Raw genomic sequence first — 24124 nt, 5'->3', positions numbered from 1 at the left:
CAATTATATTTATAATAAAAATAGGACATCAAACTGCCCAAACAAGCACACTGCATGGAAACAGCATCTTTTCCTTTAAAGTCTTTTTTTATTATTGTTATTTTCAAAAAGAACATAGGCTCAGCAGCTATCTCTCAGCACAGAGAAGGGATAGCAAAGTACATAGCTTTACCAGATAATTACATACCTCTGAAGAGTTGTGTAAGATGCGTGAGGTCTGAACAGGGCTTGGAAAGAAGCAGGAGCAGAGCCTGGCTTGTTTTTTTTCCTCTCTCTTTTTTGTTTTCCTCCTTTTTTTATATTTGTTTTGTACTTTGCTTTTAAAGGCCAGCATCCATGAAATGAGGCAGTATGACCCAGATGCCCTATCCAGAATAGATGAGCTGGTGTGTACGTAAGGACATCACACAAACCTGGGTTCCTGGTAGATGTGCAGAACCATGGAGCCACAGGCTTCAGTGCAGGCTGGGAAAATGACACGTATTAAATACACTGTGCTGATATTTAGTGCAATAAATGTACTGGCAGCTCTACTTCAAATAGCACAAAAGCATGGAAATAAAGCAGAAATAGTCTCTTAAGCAGATATTGAACACAATGATGGGGGCATAAATGCAATAGAAACTGAGAACTGAACAAGAGTTACAGTCAAAGCTTGCAAGAGAAAGACATGGGTTATGAGATATGAGCACTTCATAAACATCAGTATGGACTCATGAGAGATCCCATAGGGATAACTTGCGTCCAAGTTTCTGGAGCTGTAACGCTCTTGGGTGAAAGAAGAGCAGAGCTTTATCTCCTGCAGACATTTTGAATGACAATAACTAAAACATTAAATTGACTCTCAGGATTATTTCTCCTGTGCTTTTCAAGGCATGTCTGATTTCTTTAACAAGCCTCCATGGCTGCCTTCACATCACACACTGAATTCACATCAGTCCTTATGACCTAACAGGGAACTTGTTTATCATCAATAGATTTTCTTTCCACTAAATATGGGATTCTCTGCTGTAGTTATCCAGGGCCACAAACAGCTGGAGCAGCAGCACAAGTGTGAAAGCCAGAAAAACAAACCTTGAGGTTTGTTAGCATGCATGCCATTGCCTGAAAGGAGCCCTCTCTGCCAGCAGCTGCAAGAGCAACAATGCATTAACATATGGAATAGTTAAGCCCAATAAGTAACTATTACATTTTCTAGTGAAATGGAACAACTTCATTTTCTCAAATAGTCAACTTGTATCTCAAAAAGAAAAATCCAACACGCATCACTTAGATACATCACCTGATGAGTTTGGTTTTTAAATTGCTATTAATTATGGATGTTCATCCTATGCACTTTTATATGGATATTTATTATTCAAAAATGAGCAATCAGGCATGATTAAGTAGATAGCACTTCATTCCCCCCAAGACCTCAACCTCCCCCCCGCCCCAAAAAATCCTCATTCAAAGAGAAAAGGCAAGGAATGCTTATGAAGCAAAATGTGTCACTCAACTTCTAAGCTATTGTTCATTTCAATGCAAAAAAAAAAAAAAAAAAATTGTTAATCCTTTAGTTTTCACTAAAGTAACTGCCTTATTATACAATTCCTCTTTCAGACAGAGGTCTAACTCAATCAGTAGCAGGGGGATTAAAAAAGATAGGGCTTGGTTCCGTCAATAATTTACAGTGAAGTAGGGATGCTGTGATGGGTGTCTTAGAGAAAAATCCCACTTCCACAGATGCAAAGGCCTGTCACCGGTTTTACCGTCGCACAGAAACACAGCCGTATCACTGGACATGTTACCCAGCGCTCAGCCAATTTGATTAATGCCTGCAAATCCTCTCAGCACCTGCTTCCCATCTCTAAAACATGCAAAGCCAGGTGTTTGCAGCATGTCCTAGAAGATGGCAGTGACCCCCAGCAGCAGCTCGCTGTCAGGGTTTGCTGAAAGCAAAGCCACCTTCTTCCCTCAACCTCCACCACCAGCTTTGAGGGACAGCAAACAGACCAAGGTGAAAGCTCTCCCAGGAGCAGAATATATAGGGCTGAACTGCTGCTGCTTCCTGAAACAGCACCTCTCATCCATCGGACTGCCAGAGAGCCACAAGGGTGCTGCACAGAGTTGCTAATGATGTTACAACAATGCCCATTTGAAGGTTTCAACCACCTCCATGGCAGCAGCATTTTGGTGTTTTCAGGCATCAGATTAAGAATTCAGATAGACTTAGAGATTAAGTACTGAACGGAAATGTCATCTTTTAAAGCAGCTAGAAAAGACAATCACTGATTCAGCAGCTGTCCAAAACCAGCAAAAGATGCAGCAACATAAATGGGCCCATCAGAGAAACAGGCCAGTGAAGAATATTGCTGCTGAAGGGTGCAGAGGCAGGCAACAAACAGAAAAATCAACAGAGTCTTTGCCACAGCCTCTGATGGGGAAGGCAGGAGTCGAGGAGGAAGGAACTGGGCTCTCAGGCAGTTCCTGGCACCTGTGAAGAGTCTCTTGAGCTGATGAAAAATAGATGAAACAGAACTTAAACCATGGCATTGGGTTGAAAGGTGCAGCACAGTGTAGCAGGACACCACCGAAAAATGACAGGAAAGCAGTGAATTTGAATGAAGAATTGCAACTGCTGTAGTAGGCACAGGTCACACCAAATGTCTATAATGAATTTTCAAAGCCAAAGTTACTGAGACAGGGATAAAAATTTTGTTGTACTGAAGTTCCCAGAGATTTGGCTACTTTTGGCCAGCAGTCAGCCCCCCTAGAAATATCTATTATGCTAAGAAAACTCCTTCCACCCTCCTGGGATACATTTATGAATGAGAAAGGCAAAACGTGGCATTGCTCAAATACCCTTCCCTGTTGTAGGTTAGGAGACTGCCTTTGATATTAATCATATAGACATCCCTTTAAATCCTGTATTTAATGCTAACAGCCATGGACTGTGCCCCAGGGAGCCAGAGCAGAGGGAACAGGCAGCACTTCTGCAAGACAAACTAATGCAAGGAAACAAGAAGGTGGTCTTTAAGTGCACAGTAGCTGACCCCAATCTCCAATGACAGCTGTGCCTGAGGAAGTTCCCCTGTTGTCTGTGAAGGTGACAGCCTGGTACTCTTCATGAAGTCCTAACTTTTCTTTCCTTCCCCGCGTACATCCACACACATGTACACGCGCCTGCTGTAACAGCAGACTACTTCAGAAAAGCACTCCGTCCACCCATCAGTTGAAAGGACTGTGGTCCCAACACATCATCTGTTGTATCTGCCTTTTAATCTCCTTTTTTCCATACTTGTGGCATACTCTGGCATCTTCACTTCTGCAGATAGTGAAGGCCTGTACACTATCATTTGCTCAGCGGACGATGAATCTGACAGTCTAATCTTAACTTCTTAACAGCTGTGTTTATTTACTAAAGTAGTAAATTGTTTCCTCTAAAGCACAGAGGGGTTGGTTTGAACAAACAGCTCTGCAATTTGGTGAGATTTGGTACTCGCACATGCTTTCTCTTGAAACTATACATTTTTCTATCACTGAAGTATCTGAATTATAGGCAATCTTGGGATCCAATCTTTGTTTTAATGACTCCTCCGGCTGCTGTTTTGTATAGAGGAGAAGGAAGGCTGGAAGTACAGTAAATTGGCTTACAGGAAATGGGAAATAATAACTCCACTTATGTTCTGAATCTTACTGACTACATTTGCTCCCATTCTAAGACACTTTTCTGATTCCTATTTGTAGTTTAGTTCAGATAACACAAATCATTGCAACACCACATTGCGCTTTTAGCCTGTCTCCGCACTTATACAAACTGGATACTGGGTAGTTGCGTGCAAGCAGTAACGCTCTAGCTGAGAAGGGGTGTTAGGAAACCTTAATGAGAGTCACACACCTGCACTCTGAAACTTAAAACCCAGCCTTATTAATCCAGACCAAGTTGTTTTTTGAATTTCTGGACCTGGCCTTCAATACAAGACAAGCCTTGCTGGGACGCTGGCAGCAGCTGCTGAGCTGCAGGGCTTGCTGTGGTGCCTGGCTTGCACCACTGTCCCGGCTGGTTTTGCTCTTGCCCCAGGACTGCGAGTGCTTAGAAGCCTGTACAAAGCACAATTACTGCCCTAACACTGGGAAAAGGGAAAAAAAAAAATCTTGCAGTTTATCGTGAACTAAGTATAGCATTGCTGCAGCAAGCCCAGCTTTAGTAGCAAGTTTTGGAAAACAGTGGAGACGCAGAAATCTAATGGGAAAATAACACATCCTTCTTGCTCAGCGGCAGGGGTAAAATAATGCTGATAAAACCTCCTCTTCTAGTTTGCACTTCTCCTTGGGGATATGAAAGTAGCTGAGAATACCTACTCCCTCCAACCACCGCTGAGACTTAAAATCTCTCTCTCAATTAGGGCTGACAAGGGAGATGCCTTTTCTTCTGACTTACTCCCCACAGCAGCAGTCGCACTCAGGTGCCTAAGAGGAAGCGTTCAGGTTGGTCTCCCAATGCAGGCAAGAGCAGAGCGAGCAATAAGCCAAAGCTAGAAGTGATCTGCATACTGAAAGCACAGTTTATACCTCTTCACCCCTTCTCAGTCATTCCCCACATACCTATAGACACAAGAGCACCCTAAGGTGCCCATTTGCTGGAGAATACATCCAGAAATCTCAGCACGTATCAGGTTTTCGCTGTAAGTGCAGGCAGAAGCGGCAGCTGCACTGGTCTATCAGCCCACCCTGCTGCTGGGCGATCCCACTGCCTCCACCTCTGCTGCTCCGCCCTGGAAAGGGAAAAGTATAAAATAAAACCAGCCAGTGTTTTTCTGCTAAGTCAGTGAGCTGAAACAGGTTACAGAGAGGAACCCGATCTCTCTTTTTGGGAGCTTTTAAGCATTCCTGTACCCAGGAACACGTGCTGGAGGCTGTCTTACCTAGGATGGGTAGATGCTGTGTAAGTAACGTGCCTGGAGCTGGCTGCTCTGGTGGCCTTTCAAGGGCTGTTGCACACTGGTGAGCACTCGCAGCTGGCTGCAGCCATAAGTGGAATGCTTCAGAGAAGTTTCAGATATTTGATTTTTACAACTTACAGTTTTTCCCTCAAAGTCCCCATTTGAATTGAAGTTATTTATACGCTGTCTCAACTGAGAAATGACATCTCAGGTAGTTTGCAGGGGTTTGGGGTTCTCCAGTTCTAAAAAGCGGTATGTGTTTAAAGCTTTTTATTTGCAATAGATTTGGTTGGTTTTGAATCCTTGTGACATTGGTCTATATGAAATAAGCTTTTGGGGAGACAAAATAGCTGTCTGGTCAGAAATCAGGAATATGTAGGTCTCCATAAGATAGAAGCAGCCTTGACCGAAATATATTTTTATCACATTAAAAAACATTTACTGCCTGAAAGCATGTTTATATAAAGGAGCAAAAGTTCTTTCTTTCTTACCAAGTACTCTTACCAAGTGTATTAGCATATCTCTGGAGCATTTTATGAATTCAATTTTCTGTTTTGTTTCAATGCAGGCATCACGTACATCCCCAGTTCCCATGGTGCCCTTCCCCATTCTCACTATTTCTGGGACATTTCTGTGGCAGTATTGGTTTGGGAGGGTGGTCCCAGGTGGAAACCGTGAGCAGATACAACCCTCAGCCTGGTCCTCTGTCCTATCGGGGGGAAATGCCTTCAGAGTAGGGAATTTTATTCCTAGCTTTGCCATAGATCTGCTGGGCAACTCTGGACAAAACCTGTCACTAGCTGAAAGCCAGGAAGGGGGAACAGCGCAAATGAAGACTGTAGAAAAGAGTTGTTTACGTAAAAATTCCAAGAACAGTGGGGTCCCATCTTTGCTGGGACATCAGTAATACAAACCCATATATTACTGAGCCATTGTTTGCATTTATTATAGGAGAATTGCAAAACTGGGAGTTGTATTTCATTTTCACAGTTCCCCCCCTTCCTTACTTATGCCAGAGACCATATTTCTTATAAACAAGATTCTTATTTCAGTATTCATTAGATTGTTTGTCAAGAAGAGCAGCTGGTGTTGATGAATTGATTAAGATGTGCTGAGGACGGTTCAGCCTAAAGAAGAAAAGACATAACAACAGATTTCAAATATGTAAAAGGCTGCTGTGAACAATAACAAACCAGCTTTTTCTACCCTTCTGCCCCCCCTCCCCCCTTCAGGGTGGACAAAATAGTAAGTTTTTAATTGCAACAAAGAAGATTCAGATTAGACAGAAAAGTGTTTTAACATTGAGGCTGTCACAGTTTTGGAACAGATTGCTCAGGAAAGCCTTTGAGACCAGATTAGCAGCTGTCAGAAACAGGCGCGTGCAGCCTGCCGGGCTGCCGAGTTCTCTTTGAGACCTAAACGCAGTCATTTCCTCTTGCCTTCCGAATTATTTGATGATGCCATTATTTTCAAACAAAACCTCCAAAAGCTGAAGTATTGTTTGATCCTGTGTATTTAAAAGTCCTCCTAAATAAAGTGGAATAAAATGGCTGAAAAGCTGGGGAGACAGAACTTTCAATTCCTGTATCCATGCATGTAAAATTTGATCCAGCTGTGAACGACACAGAAATCTACAAAATGGGCTGATGTTCAAACTAACAGAGCACTATGGGCACAGATTTCTTATTCTTTCTCATTTCTTGTCCAATTCAGAGGCATAACCTACCTGCAATAAGAAAAGCACCCGATAGAAACACTGAGTTGATTTATCTACCCAGCCAAGCAAACAGTAATAAGTCAGGAGATAAATAAATAAATGGGTCAACAAGTATTTCGCACTTGAACGGTGCGGATAAGAAATCATGTACGTAAAACCCAAACTCAGAGGCATACCCACTGCCCAGGCAACAGCAACAAACTACACCTCTGTTTGACATTTTGAATGGGTACTGAACAGGAAATGTCATGCCTTTAAAAACACACAGTGCAAAGTTATCATTTGTTCTCCATAAAGGCTATATTGAATGATATCCTGTAAAATTAGCTGCAGGAACTGAAATAGAGTATTTAATAGAATAAAATAATAGAATATTTAATTCAGCACACACAGCAAGATTTACTGGTTTGAGCATGAGATGGTAAACAATGCAATTGCAACAAACTACACGAACTCCTACTTCTTTGCCTTGGGAATTGGCTTCTGGCTTCAAATTACTTACTGCTAGAAAGCAGTTTGTTCCCATCCACCTAATCGGCATCTGACTTTGCTGCAGTATTCAAGCAAACTGGAGATAGATGAGAAGTGGCAATAGAAAGTGAAAGAACTGCAAAACTTTCAAGTAACAACTTTAAAAGTAAACTAAGCATCAGTAATTGCAATTCTTCACTATTTTCCTGAGGTGGGAATTTCCTACCTTACAAAATGATTCACTTAGAAGAAATTACGGGATATATGTCAGAATCTACTGTGGCTCCCAATTTAAGCATTAGGAATTCATGGTTATATTATCATAAAAAAGTCTTTTTTCCATATTTATAAAGTGTAAAGCCACAATGCAGTTCAAGCGCAACAGGTAGCAGACATTATGCTCCTAGTAGCTTTTCTAATAGCAAACGCTGCAGCACCGCAACTCTGTGAGCAAGAAAGAGATTGTAAAGACCCAACACAGCTTTGAAGAACCAAGGGCCGTGTTCAGATGACTTACACCCTACCTGTGCCTGTCATTTATTACAGGCCTGCAGATATTCTTGTCAATAGAAGAAATTTGAAGCAGGGACAAATCTAGAAATTTAACTACATGGAGCCTGCAGACTTAATATTTTCTATCAAGGCTGAGACAACATGCAAGAAGAGCAAATGGTGCCTCAGAGTTGTTGTATGTGCACTTCAATACAGTGGAATGGGAAGCATGATCTTTAATAGATGGATTTTTAATATGTTAGGGGAAAAAAAAACCCTTCATCCACCAACATTTCTTTTCAGAAGTGCTGCCCTAGGTCTGCTTGCACTGAAGTAAGTGGAAATTTCCCCTCAGTGTTGCTATGAGCAGGAACCTTTCATTCTCTAATTGCGAAGGGAGAACACTCAATCCAAGCTGTCATCAGTCCAGTGAAGAAGTCTTGAAACGTTCAGGAACATGTAATTCAGAAAGCTTAAAATGCAGCACTCTCAAGGTAACAAATCAGGGTTCTTGGCATCTAGAACAAGTCAGCAAATCTTGGTGGAAACAAGGAAACAGTCTGCTGAAAGTACTTGACCTCTATTGAGACTTCTTGACATCTGTGTGACAGTAAAATCTTGACTTCGTATCTGAAGAATGAATCTAGGAGCTGAACATTTTCACATTAAGTATATTAAGAAAACCTGTGTCTTTTTTTAATCCTTTAACTGTCCTTTATGGCACCAATTTTCAGTTAGTCAGATGGATAAGAAAGCCTCTGCACTGCAGGTCTCCTGGGTCCTCTCCGTTCCTTAAGGACAAATTGTACTAACTGGGGCATCATCATTCTCTACAAAATCCTCAATAAATTTCTTCTAAATTACTATTCTGTTACAGCTGCCCTGCGCTGACATCAGGGAACCAAAGATGTCGTTTAGACTCCGGTTAAATCATTTCCCTATGAGGTAGGGAACACAGATTTCAGGAATACCTGAGATCGTGATTTCTTACAGAATTACAAAACCCAGATTGTTACAGCATGAGGAAAACTAAACTTCAAAGGGAAGATGCAGGCAGTAATGGTGTGACGCACCTACCTGCAATAGTCGTCCTCACGGAACAGAGGTGGGCACCACTACCACGAAAGTGTAACTTCTATGTAGTGCAGCACCTCGCTGTGGTTCCTGCATCTCAGGGCAGCCATACTCTAGAGGGGAGCATTTGTGCTAATGAAATTTCAAGGCACAAAAACTTTCTGTATCATGGTATTCGTTAGTACTAACAGTGTCTCAAAACCATGAAATTGCTTCAATATTGCACTCTCGAAACTCAAACAATGACAGAGAAATCCTGAAGTGCACTCAGATTCCAGGCGAAGGGAATCCAAGACTGGTTTTACACTTGTAAAATACAGTCCCCTCCTCTGTTTTCAATCCATTATGTATGCTTTTCAACAGCAAGTTTCAACGTATTAAAATAAATTGATTTTGATAACATTACTGAAATAAGAAAGCTATTACTTTTGAACATATTACAGCAAATAGTCTACATGAAGAAGCTGTAATTTCACCATAAAGTTCAAGCAACATTGAGAATAAACTGTCCGGATTCCCTCACTTGTATTATGACAAGAACCACAAGTCTAAAGGAATTAAAACGTCATTATGTACAGATAGATGCACGTTATTTCATGTGTAAATCTAAGTGGTTTCAAATACCTGAAATACAGTAACACAAATAACATTCCTTTGCATAATCAAATTGAATCACTCTGTACGAATGGATCTCTCGGACATGAGATCGCATTACCTACCATACAGGAACCCGCTCCCACGCCTCCAAAGCCTTCTCAACAGCGGGGGCGTAGCTGTGAGCGTTGCTAGACTCAGCTGCTCTTCCACAAGGCAAGGAAGAGATGAAGCACGTAAAACGCACACCTGAGAAAGCGGTTCGTCTAAATCAAACACGTAGCGGTAACTGGTGGCAGACGATAGCTTCACTGTTTCAGAGGATCTACAGTGTGTTCATCGAGAGTATGCAGTACGATGTATTACCTCCTTCTTACGCATTGTCTTATGTGGAAATGTGCCAAAAGGAATATTAAAATTAGTGTTCTGGTCTTAATCACCTGTAAATCTGCTGCACCGAGCATTTCAAATTACTGGTATATAACATTCAGGCAAAGTAATATCAAAATATATTTTATTCTGGACCTCTTTCAGATCTGATTCAAATTACAGTTGTCAAAGCAATACAATGCAAAGGGAAACTGCAACAGAAAATGTGCCTAGAAGGGGTATAAGGGCCTTGGGGACAAATCATTGTGATGTAGAACCAAAATACATCATAAAGTGTAATTAACATGGTCCAGGACAGTATAGAACATCTATATCAGTCTTCTTTAGACAATAATCATGAAAACTGAACAATAAAAGTCCTTTAAACAAGTACAAAAAACTGTCATGGGCTGGTTTACACTTTTACAACAGTTGTAATTTAACTGGATAACTGAAGAAATGATGCAGACATTTTAATCCAGTGCTATAGGTAGGCTCACAGAATTAGACCCAAAGGATTTGTAACTCCAAATGAAACCATTACAACTACAATGTCAATGTCAGGAGAGAGAGAAAATTACTTCTGTATTCTAGAATTACTGTTCTGCACACTGCAGTCTGTTGAGGACAAGATTGCAAAGTACACTGGACTAGCAACAACATGCAGACTGTTTTCTTGTATTTACCCACAAATGTCAAAAAACATTAGGAAGTAAAAATGAATGATTATTTAAAAAAGAAAAAACAAAACAAAAACATGCCTCAAGTTATTGTCAAGCTTCAAACTTAAAGGCAGAGAAAGCAAATTATGTACTCAAAACTACTGATCTGAAGCACTATTAACACTAAATCTGCAATCCGCAAGAAATGGCAGATTTTCCTGGTTCGTCTGCCTTCCATCAGGACTGACAGTGAAGACAGCCACACTTTCACAGAACGTGGTATTTCAGAGCTTTCTCTGGAGGGAGAGGTGAAGACTGCTCCACGGCTCTCTCCCTATGGAAAATGTCAGGGATCTTGATGGAGATTTACTGCTGTCTCCCGAAGCCATATTTGCTTCTAACATGCCACAATGTTGCTTCTGCTTTCTTCGGACTTCTGGAGAGTGTGAAACTGATCCCACCGGGGAACGGCTCTACAGGACTTTGTGAAGGGAGAAGCTATCGTTCTTGTCAATGAAAAAGGAACACTGGGCTAAATCCAGCAGGCCCTGCTCTGGCAAAACCCCCACCGAGGCTGAGGGGAGGCTCGGCACGAGTGAGATGCGGCTCGTTTTTACCTACGCGGCATGCTGTACGGTATTACACAGACCCAACGCCTCCGATGCTTGTTCTGGCAAAGTTTTCTCATGAAGTGAAAGACAATGGGATTTCTGGTTAAGTAAAGATTGGAAAAATCGGGTCCCAAGGCTCCTCTTCGCTAAACAGACAAAAACATACAACCTTTTATTTACAAGCTGAAAAACCCAGTTTGCAATTTTAATGGAATTCCTTCAATTCAGCAGAACTAAACGCATCGGCTGCTAAGATTGCTCCGTAGGCAAACTGGCACAACCGCCCTATGCCACCTACTATTCTTCCTAAACACAAAGAACATTTCAAAGGTACAACGTCCCATTAAATACCCTAGCATGAGGTAAGCAGTGTAAGGAAAAGGAGTGCTTTTTTAAATGAAAATTAATTAAAATTGGTAGAAATCTTTGGCCTTTCTCTCAAGATGCATTAAAGTGTCACGAAATCAAGAAACATGCTTCAAAATGCCATGTCATTCTGACTCTGGTAACTATTACCTCCCTCCACCCAACCCAGAAAAAGAGGCACTTTTAGTGTTTCATATAAGATTTCCAATCATCTAGTAGACACGCTAAATAACCCTGCACAATTGTAGCCCCAGAATAAACTGAGTTTATCAACATTACAAAGAGTCTAAAAAAGCTTTTATGAGGACCTAGATATTCTCTTAACTACACTAAAAAGTCCACTGGTTGGGAATCTTTACATCAATTTAAAAATGCAGAAAAAGGTAAAGTAAGAATAGAAAAAGAGGAACTCTACAGAAACCTGGACCTAATTATGCAGAAATGAGAAACGGGATTCTGAGATAGATGCATAGAAAGACAGCAAACTCAAGAGCAGTTCATTTCTTATCCCATCATTAATTCTGAGCCCAGTTTTTCCCCTTCCTTTTATCCTCTGTTTGGATATTTGCCCATTAACTTGTTGAACTGGAAAAAATAGGAACTGTAATGTATGCAAAGGCTTACGCACACGTTTACCTTTACACTTGGAAAACGGGCGCACTGGAATTACTCAGTACGTAAGACTAAGCATGTGCATACATTTGTACAAAGTTAAGGTCTTACTGACATTTGGCATACTCAATTTCAAGGAACAATTTGGATAATCTACCTCACTATTGAATACGAGGTCTTTGTGCTATAAAAGATAATAATTCATGTCATGGTTCTCTTTTTCTTTTTGCTTCACATAATCACAGAACCTAGCACACCTTGCATGCATGCATTTAACAGTGTATAAAACGAGGCGAGAAGAGGTGTGAGCAGGAGCAGCACTGTGGCATGCTAGTAAGGACAACAATAAAATATCTATTGGCCGGATCCTTGGCTAGCGGAAACCGGCCCCGTTCCACTCCAGTGGGCACCGCTGGTTAACGCCAGGTGGTGGGTCTCAGCCTGCGCGTCCAGGGATCCGACGTTCCTGCAGGACTGTGCTTCAAGCACCTGAAAACCCTGGACCTGTGATACTGAAGCTCTGTTTTTTCTGAGTATGTGATACTATGCTTAAGCAACTAGGATTACAACCAAAACAGCTGATGATTGAGAAAGAGGAAAATGGCAATACCCTAAAACATGGCTGTGTGATTTCGCAGCTATGTCACAGAATTCCACCACAATTGTTTAGATTGGCTGAAAGAATCATCCAATAACTTTTATGAAAATGAATAAACTGTCCATATTAAAATACAAAAGTACTATCAAGAATCACTTCTGACTTTCAGATTTAAATTCAGTGCAATTGACAAATGCATTGCTAAACGAAAAATGCAGCTTAAACATACTCAAAACATTTGTGTCTATTCCTGGGAGCACAGTTTAAAATTATTGCACAGAATTTTTTTTTATTTTTATTTTTTTTTTCATTAAATGACAGAGGTCAGCCACAGTCATGGACCTCCAGCAATAAAAGCAATATTTCAAGTGCCAGACACTGAATATATTAGGTTTCCTACATATTGTAACTCACAGGGTAATTGCTCTAAACATTTGTAATATGTTCCAAAACCCTAAAAATAGCTGGCACCGAACCACCGCGGATGACTGTCTTTATGGATATGACTTTTTGTTGGTTTTAAATGCTGTGTATGATAGTATTATAATCCTGGGGTATATATAAAGAATGTATTGTTGACTTCTCTTTACCACTGGCAAATTGCTACCCTACCTTAGCCAAACTCAGACTTGCTTCAAGTCATGTTTATTCCATGGAAATAGCAGAAATCAATGCCTAAAGAACAATGGTTAAAATGTCAAAGCTGCATTATCTCAATTATAATCAACTTATGCCTAACTTAGGGGGACAAAAAAAACCCAAAACAAACAAACAAACAAAAAAAAAAGTTAGAGACTAGCAATCATAAGCCACAAAATTATTTGTGATTGCAATAGTGTTATAAAACGGATAACTTTGCAAAGCTCTGTAATATAAACCATTCCTTAAGTAAAATGCCTGTGACATAAATTTGACAACCTCTCTTATTATAAATTTACACTCTTGGAATCTTATGCAAGACATGATGCAACCTCTTTGACTACACATACGCGTAAACACAACCTCATGCTTTCATTTACAAATAAAATCACTATCAGTATACTTTTAATCACATGAGCAGAAAAAGGTTTGCCGTATACATCTGTCGTTGTAAGAAAAATACTTGATATTGTAAACAGAGTAAAAGACACTATATAGTAGTGATTATTAAAAAAATAGCAGCTTACATCTACCGTATATTTGGAAAAAAATGTAGTCACAAGATACAATAAACTGCAGGACTGGAGCAGCAGGGGAATTAGTGCAAGTATTCATCTTTTAAATAAGCTGAATCACTGCTATTAAAATAAACTTGAAGCAAGTCCTCTGTTTAAGGTTTGGTTTTTTTTTTTTTTTAAATCTAAGGTAGTAAACATTTTGCCTCTTAATGGCAGTGTTATCAAATATATGCCAAAGATTTTATTTTAATAAAGAAAAATTACATGAAATACTTTTAATACTGGAGTTTGGTTACAATTATACATCTAAGCTCCTACAAATAATGATGGGCAACTCTCAGAGAAGCTGTGGCATGAACCCTTGTCCAGAAAGATCTTAACCTCTTAAAAACGATCCCCCAGCTATACTTTGCTCCTTTTCACAATAGTGCACAATTTAACCATATGTTAGCTATGGTCTTAAAGCAACAGACGATGCATTTTTTCCTCTTTTTTTTGTCCTTTTTTTTCTTTTTCTTTTTTTTGCATCCCTGTATTTTTCTTTTCTGTATTTTTGTGCCCTTCTATTCTTAAGTTTGGCAGAATTATGTCCCAAATAAGAAACTACTGCATTTCAGCCATGTCACCAGAAAATAAAACATAGCATTATACCCATTACTGTCATACTTCGTAGGTGAGCAGGACATGAAATATCACGCCTCAAAGAAGGACTATATTTTTTTTTTTTTCTTCTCTCTCCATAATCCCTTTTCCACCCTCCCTCTGTTCACAAAATTGTGCTCTGGGAGCCATAAAATGTACCAAACATTATCAGGTTCAATCTACCTCTTCAAAGAATGCATTAAAATATGTTTCAAAGAAACATTTTTTTCTGAGGTGAAAAAAAATATAAACAAGAAACTAATTCACTCCCTTACTTCATGCATCCGTAAACTTAACCAAAACAAAACAGAAAACCCAATGTTTAAAAGCAAAGAAAAAACTACTGCTGCAGATTTCTGGAAGTCCATTTTCTCTGTACACACAAACTGCTCAACTACTGAGAAGGAAAACAAAAATACCCCACAATCCATGGTCATAATGGATTTAAAGGGGGAAGGGGTAATGAAGGCTGCCATTAGTATCTTCTGAATTTGGTAAGTATATGGGTCTGCTCTTGTATACGGTATGTTTCTCTCTCTCGCTCACTCTCTCTTCTGTTTTCCATATCCAAAACCTTTAAACATTATTTTGGGGCACAGCAGATTCCAGCACTTGGTGAACAGGATTCACAAGCTGTGACAAAACTCTGTCATCCTCTTCAGGGTGTAATTTTTTTTTCTTTTCTTCTCTTTTTTTTTATATACAGTATATGTATATATTTCTTTTACGTTTGGCTGTAGTGGACTGGCCATGGTTCAATTGGGACTATAGCAGTACATGGGTCAGGGACAGTCATTTTGGCTATGTACACATTCATAGTCGGTCCATGGCTTCCAACTAGTAGCGCTATTTCCGTAGGTCTAATACACAAACCTGTAAGAAAACGAAATACATGTACAGAAAATGTACATTGCACAATATTCCACAATTATACAATTCTGTGTGAAATATCCAAGGAAAACCTACAAAACAGATTGTGCGAGTTTCATCTGGTGGCTTTTAACAATAGATTGTGGGGGGGAAACATCACCAGGTGAGCACTTTGGTTATGAGCACCCAGCCAGACCTGCTAAGGGTACTGCTGCCTCAGGAATTACTATCAGAACATTGACTAGTCAGTGTTCTAGTTCTGTCAGATACAGAAATCTACTAGTAAAATATAATCATATAAAAGCTATGCTTTTAGTCATCAAACAGTTCAAATGTGCCTCTATTTGCTTAGTTATTATGAGCCATAAGCACATTTAAAACAGAGGGGATGAGGAAGGCTTTCGCTAGCAAACAATATAAAACAAAATAAATCCAACATTTTTAAACAGAGCAAAAACTAAATGAAAAGCAATCTGTTGCAAGTACAATCAGCCTCTTGGGTCAAATTAACTGGAAAAGACTAGAAAGGTTACACAGCATGTGTATACAAGGGTCATCTAAAGTGGAACGATGAATAATTTCTACGCAGGACATGCCTCTGAGCTTTTGTTCCTTTTATGATACTGTCTATACTTATTAGGCTAAAATGATATGAAAGGCAAATCAAAATTAATTCTCCAGAATTTAGTCTACTTAAAATCCAGAACTTTGTTTTGCTGCTCTTTCTGTGAAATGCAATGCAGAAGATATTTCATTCCTGTCGTGCAGCACAATAACGTCACCTACACTGAACATTTGCCCTCAAAAAGGGCAAAGAGGCAAAAATGAATGTTTCCAGACTATAATGGAAAGCCCAGCCACGATGATCACAGTTCCATGGTCAGCCCCAGTAGGGACAGAAAATTTAAATTAGAGGCATCTTCACTTTCGGAGCTTTTTGGAGGGTTTAGAACAGTAACACATTGAGCTGGAATAAAGACATTTGCATAAATCCTTTCAACATTACAGCACCCTTATATGTGAAAATCTACATGTGAGCTGGCTGTATTAAAATTCAGTACAGGAGGAAGTTTTGTCTCCATTGCTAGTCAAAAGATTTCTGAGACATGCTTGCTGTTAGTGTCAAACAAGTCCAGCTGCACTTACTGAACCATCTGAAGCACTTGCTCCAACTTTGTCTCCTGCTGCATTCCAGCAAACCTCAAAAATCCCTCCTGTTCCCCGATAACTGTGAACTAGGGCACCTGTCTAAAAAAGGGATAAAACATGTAATTAGTATGGCAAAATCCAAGCAATCAAGTAAAATTTGTACAACATGTAAAACTTCCCGACTGCTTTTAAAAGTTGAAATTCTCAGGAAATGGTCCAGATGAGACTCGCAGACGACCTCAGCACTGTGTTAAAGGACATGACAGACAATTATCGCATCTTGATCTCTTGTGTTTGAACAGGCAAAACTGGGAATGGTCACAACTACTTCCAATTACTAAAATGAGCCTTTCAAAAATGAATATCCAATTCCCAGTAGCCAGAGAGCACATCTTGCCTAAGAACAAGGTCCTTAGACTTTCACTCGCAGCCCTTTTTTGCCAGAAAAAACAAAACAAGTAATAGTGTCCTCTCAGAAAGCTACACAGAAACATTTTGTCATCATTGTATTTTCTCTCTTTACATTCTCTTGGTTTTCAGTGAAATTCAATGAAATAGGTATCAGAATTGTATGTCTACATCCAGTCAGCATTTTTCAACAGCAAACCTGTTTTATCAGGAGTTTAAAGTTCAGAGTTAAAAGATAATTTTTGGATGCAACACGTGATTGGAGACACTTTGTTGAATGTGTTTTGGTGGTGGTGGTTTTTCAGTTGTTTTTTTTTCGTTTGTTTGGGGGGTTTTGGGCTTTTTTTACTAAGTAAAGGCAATGTAAAGACAATTATTACTTCACCATAAGCAAGCGCTCAAAGAGAGAAATTAAATGCACATTCATTAACAGAAATAATCTTAGAACAAAGAGAAAAGCAAGTCAGCATGTGAGGAATGGCAAAGATCTTTGTGGCCAAAACACAATGGAGCACAAAGGTTGGAAGGGTGCTGATGGAACAGACCAAAACACAAACTTCTCAACAGCCAGAAGAGCTATACCTGCGTATTCCAGATGTGTACACATTTATCAAAGGAGCCGCTGGCCAGGTACCTGCCATCAGGACTGAAAGCTACACTGTACACAGGTTCTTGATGTTTTGTCAGAGTATGAATACAAATTCCTCTGTCTACATCCCATAACCTAACAGTAGAATCAAAGGATGCACTGTGAAGGGAAAAAACAGATTAATTACATCTCAATTTTACATATTTTTGTTTCTAATACCAACACAATACGATACAGTATCCTACATGCTTCAAGACATTCTGTGAACCTACATATATATACAATGAAGTAAAAATAATGCTTAACAGGCACTTAAAACCAGGATTAAGTAGTACCTTGCTAACATAAGATTGGCATTTGGATTATTTGTTCCTGGTCCTGTAGGACTCCATTTGATAGTATAAATTTCTTTGTTGTGTGCTTGTAAGTCATGGACACAACTGTCTTGTTTCATACTCCAGATCTACGATAAAAACGGAAGAAAACACAAAGACATTTAGCACAATGTTGTACTCAAATACATGTTACATCTTTATTGTTTGCAGGCGGACTGCTACCTTTTAGGCCGCTCAAAACATTTGCTGTGACTGCTGAGTTTCTAGAGTAACTATGACAAGTAGTATTCCAGCACCTTCCATTCTTTCAGTTAGAAGTACCTGATGGTGTTAATGAGCAACAAAGGTGCTGTCCATAGAAACCAGTCCGCACATCTAACTGCAAGACCCTTGAAAAGTGCAGGGATGAGAACAGATGCTAAACGAAGAAGAGCAATTATGTATATGTTCGTGTCCGAGTTGACAAAGTATCACAGTCCTATTTTTAAATGAATGTCTTGCTACACAGTCTGAGTGAAGTAAAGGGATAGTAGAGAAAATTTCTGTTTTCATACAAAGCCATAGATGCATACTGCAAAAACCATTATGGCATTTCTGTGGCTTATTAGGATTTGCATTGCCAGGTATTTGTTCAGTAGTGCACACAGTTCCTTAGACTCCAACTCCTGCATGATGACCTTCAACAAACAAAATAACTTTATTCTATTAAGAGTTTGCATTGCCACTACAGATTTGGAAGGGTTTTATACATTTTCCTAAATCTGAAACTTAATATGGTAGCTAATCATCTGAATGTTTTTTTTGTTTTTTTTTTTTTAAATTACATTTGGTTCAGTAGTGCTTTCAGCTGACTTTTTGTTAGAAAAAGCTACCAGGAACATGTTTAAGCCCAACTGCATTTAAGAAGCAATTGGGGTGTATGTTTAAATGAATGATGCTTTTCAGAAGTAGTGCCTCACTGAACAGAAAATTGATTTTCAATGTGCAGACAGAATTAAAATTGTATTTCCAGTTCAAATTGATGGGCTCAAAATCTAGCTTCTCTTCCCAAAACCAGTATAGATGAAAAGAGTCCATATCAGCTGCACCAGAGAAAATCAACTGGCATCACAAGAGAGAAAAATAAATTAAAAAAAAACCCAAACAAACAAAAATACCCACTAGGCATCTTCCATATGCTTTAAAAGCTGACATTCATTCCTACTGCCATTGAAAAGTAAGTGATGCACAAGTGATCAGTGATGCATGGACTTATCTACAAGCAATTGGTCTTCCAGTTAACCCTGAACAAAATGACAAATTCTTTCCAGGCTGGGCTGAATTCAAAACAGCAACCAAGAAGTTAATTGCCTGAACTGCCTGAGCCCACAAATGGTGACATGTTCCCAGTTGTCACCTCTCTCCTCACTGAGAGGCAGCAGCATCAGCTTGAGCTCTAGACTGGAATCCATCTCACCTGAGTTTCAGCTGTTAAGTATTAAATATCTAGCTCAAGCTGACTATTTTGACTCCATCCATTGCCAATGGAGAATGACTGATGCTCTCAGGGATTTACTCCTCACACTTGACTTAGACACTTAACTTAGCAAAGGATGAATTGCTCTTCAGTCATGCTAGGCACTGTTGACTAAAGATGTCTAGACACCTAGCTTTCAACTGCAGGCTTAATGCTTACATGTTTATATTTAGATAAGGTGATTTCCATTGCAAGTGCCTGACTCTGTGCCAGCACAGGAGGGGATATCTGGCTACTCATCCAGCCATTCCCTGTCTCTGATTAAACGACAGTGAACTAGACAGAAATAACTGGCCCATGGGCTACTAGTAGGACAGCGCTGTCAACATAAAAACCCATATCCTGAAACTCTACCAAACACAGTGCTAAAACATCCACTAAATACAACGCACTATGGGAGTAACGGAAAAGCATCTGTAACGTGGAAACAGGACAGGCCTGTCAGCCACGAACAACTTCACTTCCCCTGCTGCATCTAACCTGGTGGTATTTTTGTGTGGATCTCTAGGGCACCTAGAAGACCTATGTGTAAGTTACGGTATCCTCTGCATTCACAAGTTTGCCCCAGTTGTACAAGAAAGTAAGTTGCTATGAATTATTTGGAGGAAAAGTGTAGGCGCAATTGAAAACTGTAGAATGATTGCTGATGAATTGGAAAAACTAAGGAATACACAGAGTCTCTTATGAAACAACATGGCAAAGATTTTAAGTAGAAATAAGGGGAAAACAGAAGAAAACCAGGAAAGGAGCTAGTCACCCATTCTTGTATGTGTTACGCGACAAGCATTCCAACTCTTCCTTTTAACCAAAAGCAACCATCAAGCGTGACAGCTTAATGATTAATGACCTGATTCTGTAAACAGCTAAAAACACCTAATAAATCATGCTCCAAGTCTCAGGGTGGCAGCCTGTAACAAGTTCCCTGGACCAAAGCTTGGCTTTGATTAACAAGGATTTGCTAGGATTGCCCAATCTTGTTACATTAAAAAGGAACAAATATTAGATGACATGGCCAGTGCAGTGATACTGCTGGATTGCCCGAACTAATGGTGCACGTTCCGGAATCCTACAAAGACAACGGCCATCACCAGAACTCCCATTACCTTTAGAGTCATATCATCAGAGCAGGATGCCAGAAGATTACCAGTTGGATCCCATTTGATTGCGTTTACTTCATTCTAAAATTGAACAGTGAGAGTAAGTTGGAGTCTTCACTTCCATTACAAATGACAGCTTACAAAAGATAAAGTTGGACAGCAGTTTGAGCATTTGTACAATCGTCAGTATTTTAACATTTAATTTTCACTACTAGCTTTGCCTTCAGTAACAACTTTTTGCTACTTGTTCATCACGTTTCCCCACGCATGCTCTTACACAACATAAGCTCTGCATAGCAAAGTCTTAAAGTTACCATGTTTCTTCTTCGAAAGCTCACTTTTGCTATGCCATCCTGGCACTGGTAAAAAATGCTGCACACAGGGGTGAGAATTGTTCTCATAATGACAGAAACTATGGTTACTATATGACCTTAACTACAACTACCTGCCTATACATATCTGTTGCCTGTTGCCAAAGACCAACCATGACACAATGCTGTATACTGGCAAGTACACTGGGCCCCCAAGCTCTCATTAATAAAAATATCGTATAGCAACCCCCAATTTTCCAGTACTTACTGTGTGACCCTGGAAGGTTTTGATGGGCCTATCTTGTCCTAGTTTACAGACGTGAATACACATGTCTGTACTGCAAGAGGCAAACGTGTTGTTACTCTGCCAATCAACATCTAATGCTGGTGCTAAAAGAAAAAGACAGTTAAAACTATGGTATGTATTCTGCAGGAGTTTGATCTGCAAATTTAGCATGCACCACCTTAGAACAAATGCCAACAGGAAGCAACCATTAATCTTACAGCAGTTCTAAAGATAATCGAACACTATGAACAGTGAGAAATGCAGCCAAAACCAGTCTTACACAAAGACATGAAATAAAATTTAATAGAAGTCATTAAAATATGGAACATATCTGAAATGAAACAGTTATACAGAAGACAGTGCAGCAGGACAACAAGCTGTAGTTAAGTCATTGAAAAATAAGTGTCAAGAGTCGGCACGAGGAACAGGTTCCCACAACTTAACACATCGTCATACATGGGCGCATCTCCAATAACAGTCCGTGCTTGTGCTCATAGATGGCAGCCAGTGAAAGGTAATGATTTATTTCCTTCCTTTAATAAGGTGTGGTAACTTGAAGCTTAATCATGGGCAACTTATTCCATTTGGTCAAGCCAAGATATTTATGGCAGACAGCACACAGAATTAGTTGGAGTAAATAAAGAATTGATGGTTTTGATTGTTGTCATGCCACTGAAAATGTAGCGCAAGTGGAATAAAAAGTGGAAATGAGAGCCATTTCTTAAAGGCCCTTCAATGGCATGTTCGTCATCCTCTCTATTCTATTTTCCAGCTGATTCTGGCAGGCTTGCGCAGCATGCAGCCCACAAAGCAATTTGTCTGACCTCCTGAGAGGCTGCACTCTCATCCCAGCTGGCCGACGAACAGCCTTTCAGCTGGTTTGTGGCCAAACAAATTGGGGATAGCACAGCAGGCAGCGCGGAACAATGGGATGCGGAGCTGGGATTACTGTAGCAGGAAGATGACAAATGCAGTCCTTAGCTGATAAACACAAATCCTTCATGGCCCACCCACTTGATTTGTCTGCCACTGTACTACAGAAAGTCAGTAATATTTGGGTTATATCTTACAACTTTCAAAGAACTGCAATAAAATTGTGAGTTATAAAGTTATAAAATCCAAACGATTCTATCTCTGTTTACGTTCTCAAAATTCATAAGACTACGAATATGGGAGTCAATACCCAACAACTGCCTGTAAGACTTTAAAATGGTGGAAATAAGCTCCACAAACTTCAGATTTATTTTTTTTAAATAAATAAAACTTTTTTTTTGTCTCTTCAGATGACATTCCTGAATGACCAAAAAAATCTAGACTTACCAGAATGAAAAGGAAACTGCTGCTTCGCTTCGCCAGTGTGGGCATCCCAAATAATTGTGGTCTGTATTAAACAGATAAATAAACAATAAACAAACTTGTACAAATTGCTAATATCTCCACAACCACCACCATTCCCAAGTATCGGACTACCTAGCCTACTCCCCACTGCCCAAACCTGCTCCCGATTATGTATTTCTAGTGTTTTACCTGTACTAAAAAAGAAATGGTAGTAGATGTACAGACAACAGTAGAAAAACCTACTATGTTGTAATATTTGAAAGATGTTTAATCTGAGGTCTGGAGGGAAGAAGGGGGTTGTGGGCTTTTTTTTTTTAAAAAAAAAATAAACAAAAAATAAGTAGATTTATCTCTTTAGCCCTATTTGTATTGTTCTAATCCACTCCACGCACCTATTTTAATTCAAATACTTGTATATTCCGATTGTCAATTCAAATATCCATTTGTCCCTAAGGACATCTCTATATAAACAATTAGTCTCATACTTAAGAATCTGAAAGATTTGATTTTAGGGTGTAATTTTGTTCCAAGTTGTTCTCTGCCAATACTTCTGATATCTTTCTGATGAGAGAAATCTCACATGACAAAATTAGTATTTTATAATCAGTGTATTATATGCCAATGTTCCCGACATACCTCAACAATCAATGAAAATTTTAACACTGAATTCAGTGGAAGCACAAACTGACCACAAATTATTTTTGGAAAAGCAGCATAAGGTTGGGTCAATCTTTCTGCTAACACAGAGTATTTTTCAAAGCATAATCTCAGTTGCTTTGTCCAAGGAGTTCTATTGACTGAAATGAGGCTTCTCTCTCTTCCAGAATATTTTTCTGCAAATTACAGCTGTACCTCCACAGAGATTTAAAAACTGGCACAGTTGCCAGCTGCCAAAAGAAGAAACCCATCCTTTCCATGCTTTGAGACATTTACTTCTCGTTCTTTTGTGCCAGCACAAGCCTTTATAAAGCTGGGCACTAAAGCAAAGCAGGTTAAATGTGTGCAGGAAAAATATGATAAATAAAGGAGAAAATCTACTACTTTTCAGTGATGCTGCCAGTTTTATGCATTGCGGGCCTGTGGCCTTACTGAGCCTGTACAGTCTCACTAAGAGAAAGCCTGTGTTTACTTCTGCACCTTCAATCAGTTACAGAGGAAAAACTAAACTCTTCTTACTCTTTGAACAGTCTATTCTATTCTTTGAATTCGTCTCCAGCCTACTCTTCACTGTGTGCCCTTCCTACCGTTCATAAAATCGCTCACACTAACAACAGCTATGAATTTAAAGATCTTGTGAGTCCTTTAGTTTGTTTAGAGAAGTGAAATAAAACACAGTCAAACAATGAGCTTCATGGTATTACACTACTGGCACCTCCCCAGTCAGATATATTGACTTTTCTTATGTTCCAGCTCTAACCTTTTTAATCATTCTTAGGTTTGACTGATATCCAAATCAGCCTGAACCTATTCCTCCTGTACAATTTTTTTTCTGAAGCTTTGCATAAAGTGCTTCACTAAATTGTAGATTATTTGGTTTTACAAAGGTTTAATGGTCCTGCGTTCAAGGCACTTACTTTCCAGTTTATGCTAACCTAATTGGGAAGAGATCCGGGGACACTGATATCTAATAAGTTAAAATATCTCAATAAACTACTATAAAACACAAGGAAACATAGCTAAGGTAACAAGTTCTTTGTAAGTACATATTTACGTCCCATGCCTTTAGTTTAATTGACTTACTTTCTATAGCTTTGCTATTATGCTTACAATTAGATTATAACGGTGAAGGAAAGAATTTTAATTTTACCAAAGATTATCTCACCTTGTCCACTCCTGCACTTAAAATGAAGTTTCCTTTCTTGTTCCATTTTAACGCAAATATAGGACCTTTATGTTGCCCTAAGGTGCTGGCAAGATTACCTGAAAATTTATATTGAT

The 24124-nt window shown here is 39.4% G+C and overlaps 1 protein-coding gene across 5 annotated transcripts in view; it reads right to left on the bottom strand.

Moving 5' to 3' along the window:
* Positions 1 to 14383: 14383 nt before the first annotated feature.
* Positions 14384 to 24124, bottom strand: part of TBL1XR1 (TBL1X/Y related 1) — a 112710-nt gene continuing 102969 nt past the window's right edge. For 3 of the 5 annotated variants that reach the window (XM_075761525.1, XM_075761526.1, XM_075761527.1), the window contains 8 exons: positions 24009 to 24106; positions 22169 to 22229; positions 20831 to 20952; positions 20258 to 20332; positions 17639 to 17766; positions 17297 to 17462; positions 16304 to 16405; positions 14953 to 15160 (listed from right to left, as the gene is read on the bottom strand). In XM_075761525.1, the coding sequence (XP_075617640.1) occupies positions 15134 to 15160; positions 16304 to 16405; positions 17297 to 17462; positions 17639 to 17766; positions 20258 to 20332; positions 20831 to 20952; positions 22169 to 22229; positions 24009 to 24106 (779 nt within the window). In that variant the 3' untranslated portion in view covers positions 14953 to 15133. Of the gene's footprint in view, positions 15161 to 16303; positions 16406 to 17296; positions 17463 to 17638; positions 17767 to 20257; positions 20333 to 20830; positions 20953 to 22168; positions 22230 to 24008; positions 24107 to 24124 lie in introns of all 5 variants that reach the window. The other 2 variants (XM_075761524.1, XM_075761523.1) reach the window with 1 other exon arrangement.

Source organism: Balearica regulorum, chromosome 9 (assembly GCF_011004875.1).
Source record: "Balearica regulorum gibbericeps isolate bBalReg1 chromosome 9, bBalReg1.pri, whole genome shotgun sequence".
Taxonomy (NCBI): Eukaryota; Metazoa; Chordata; class Aves; order Gruiformes; family Gruidae; genus Balearica; species Balearica regulorum.
The sequence above is the reverse complement of the archived record's forward strand: the minus strand, read 5'-3'. Positions and strand labels throughout refer to the sequence as shown.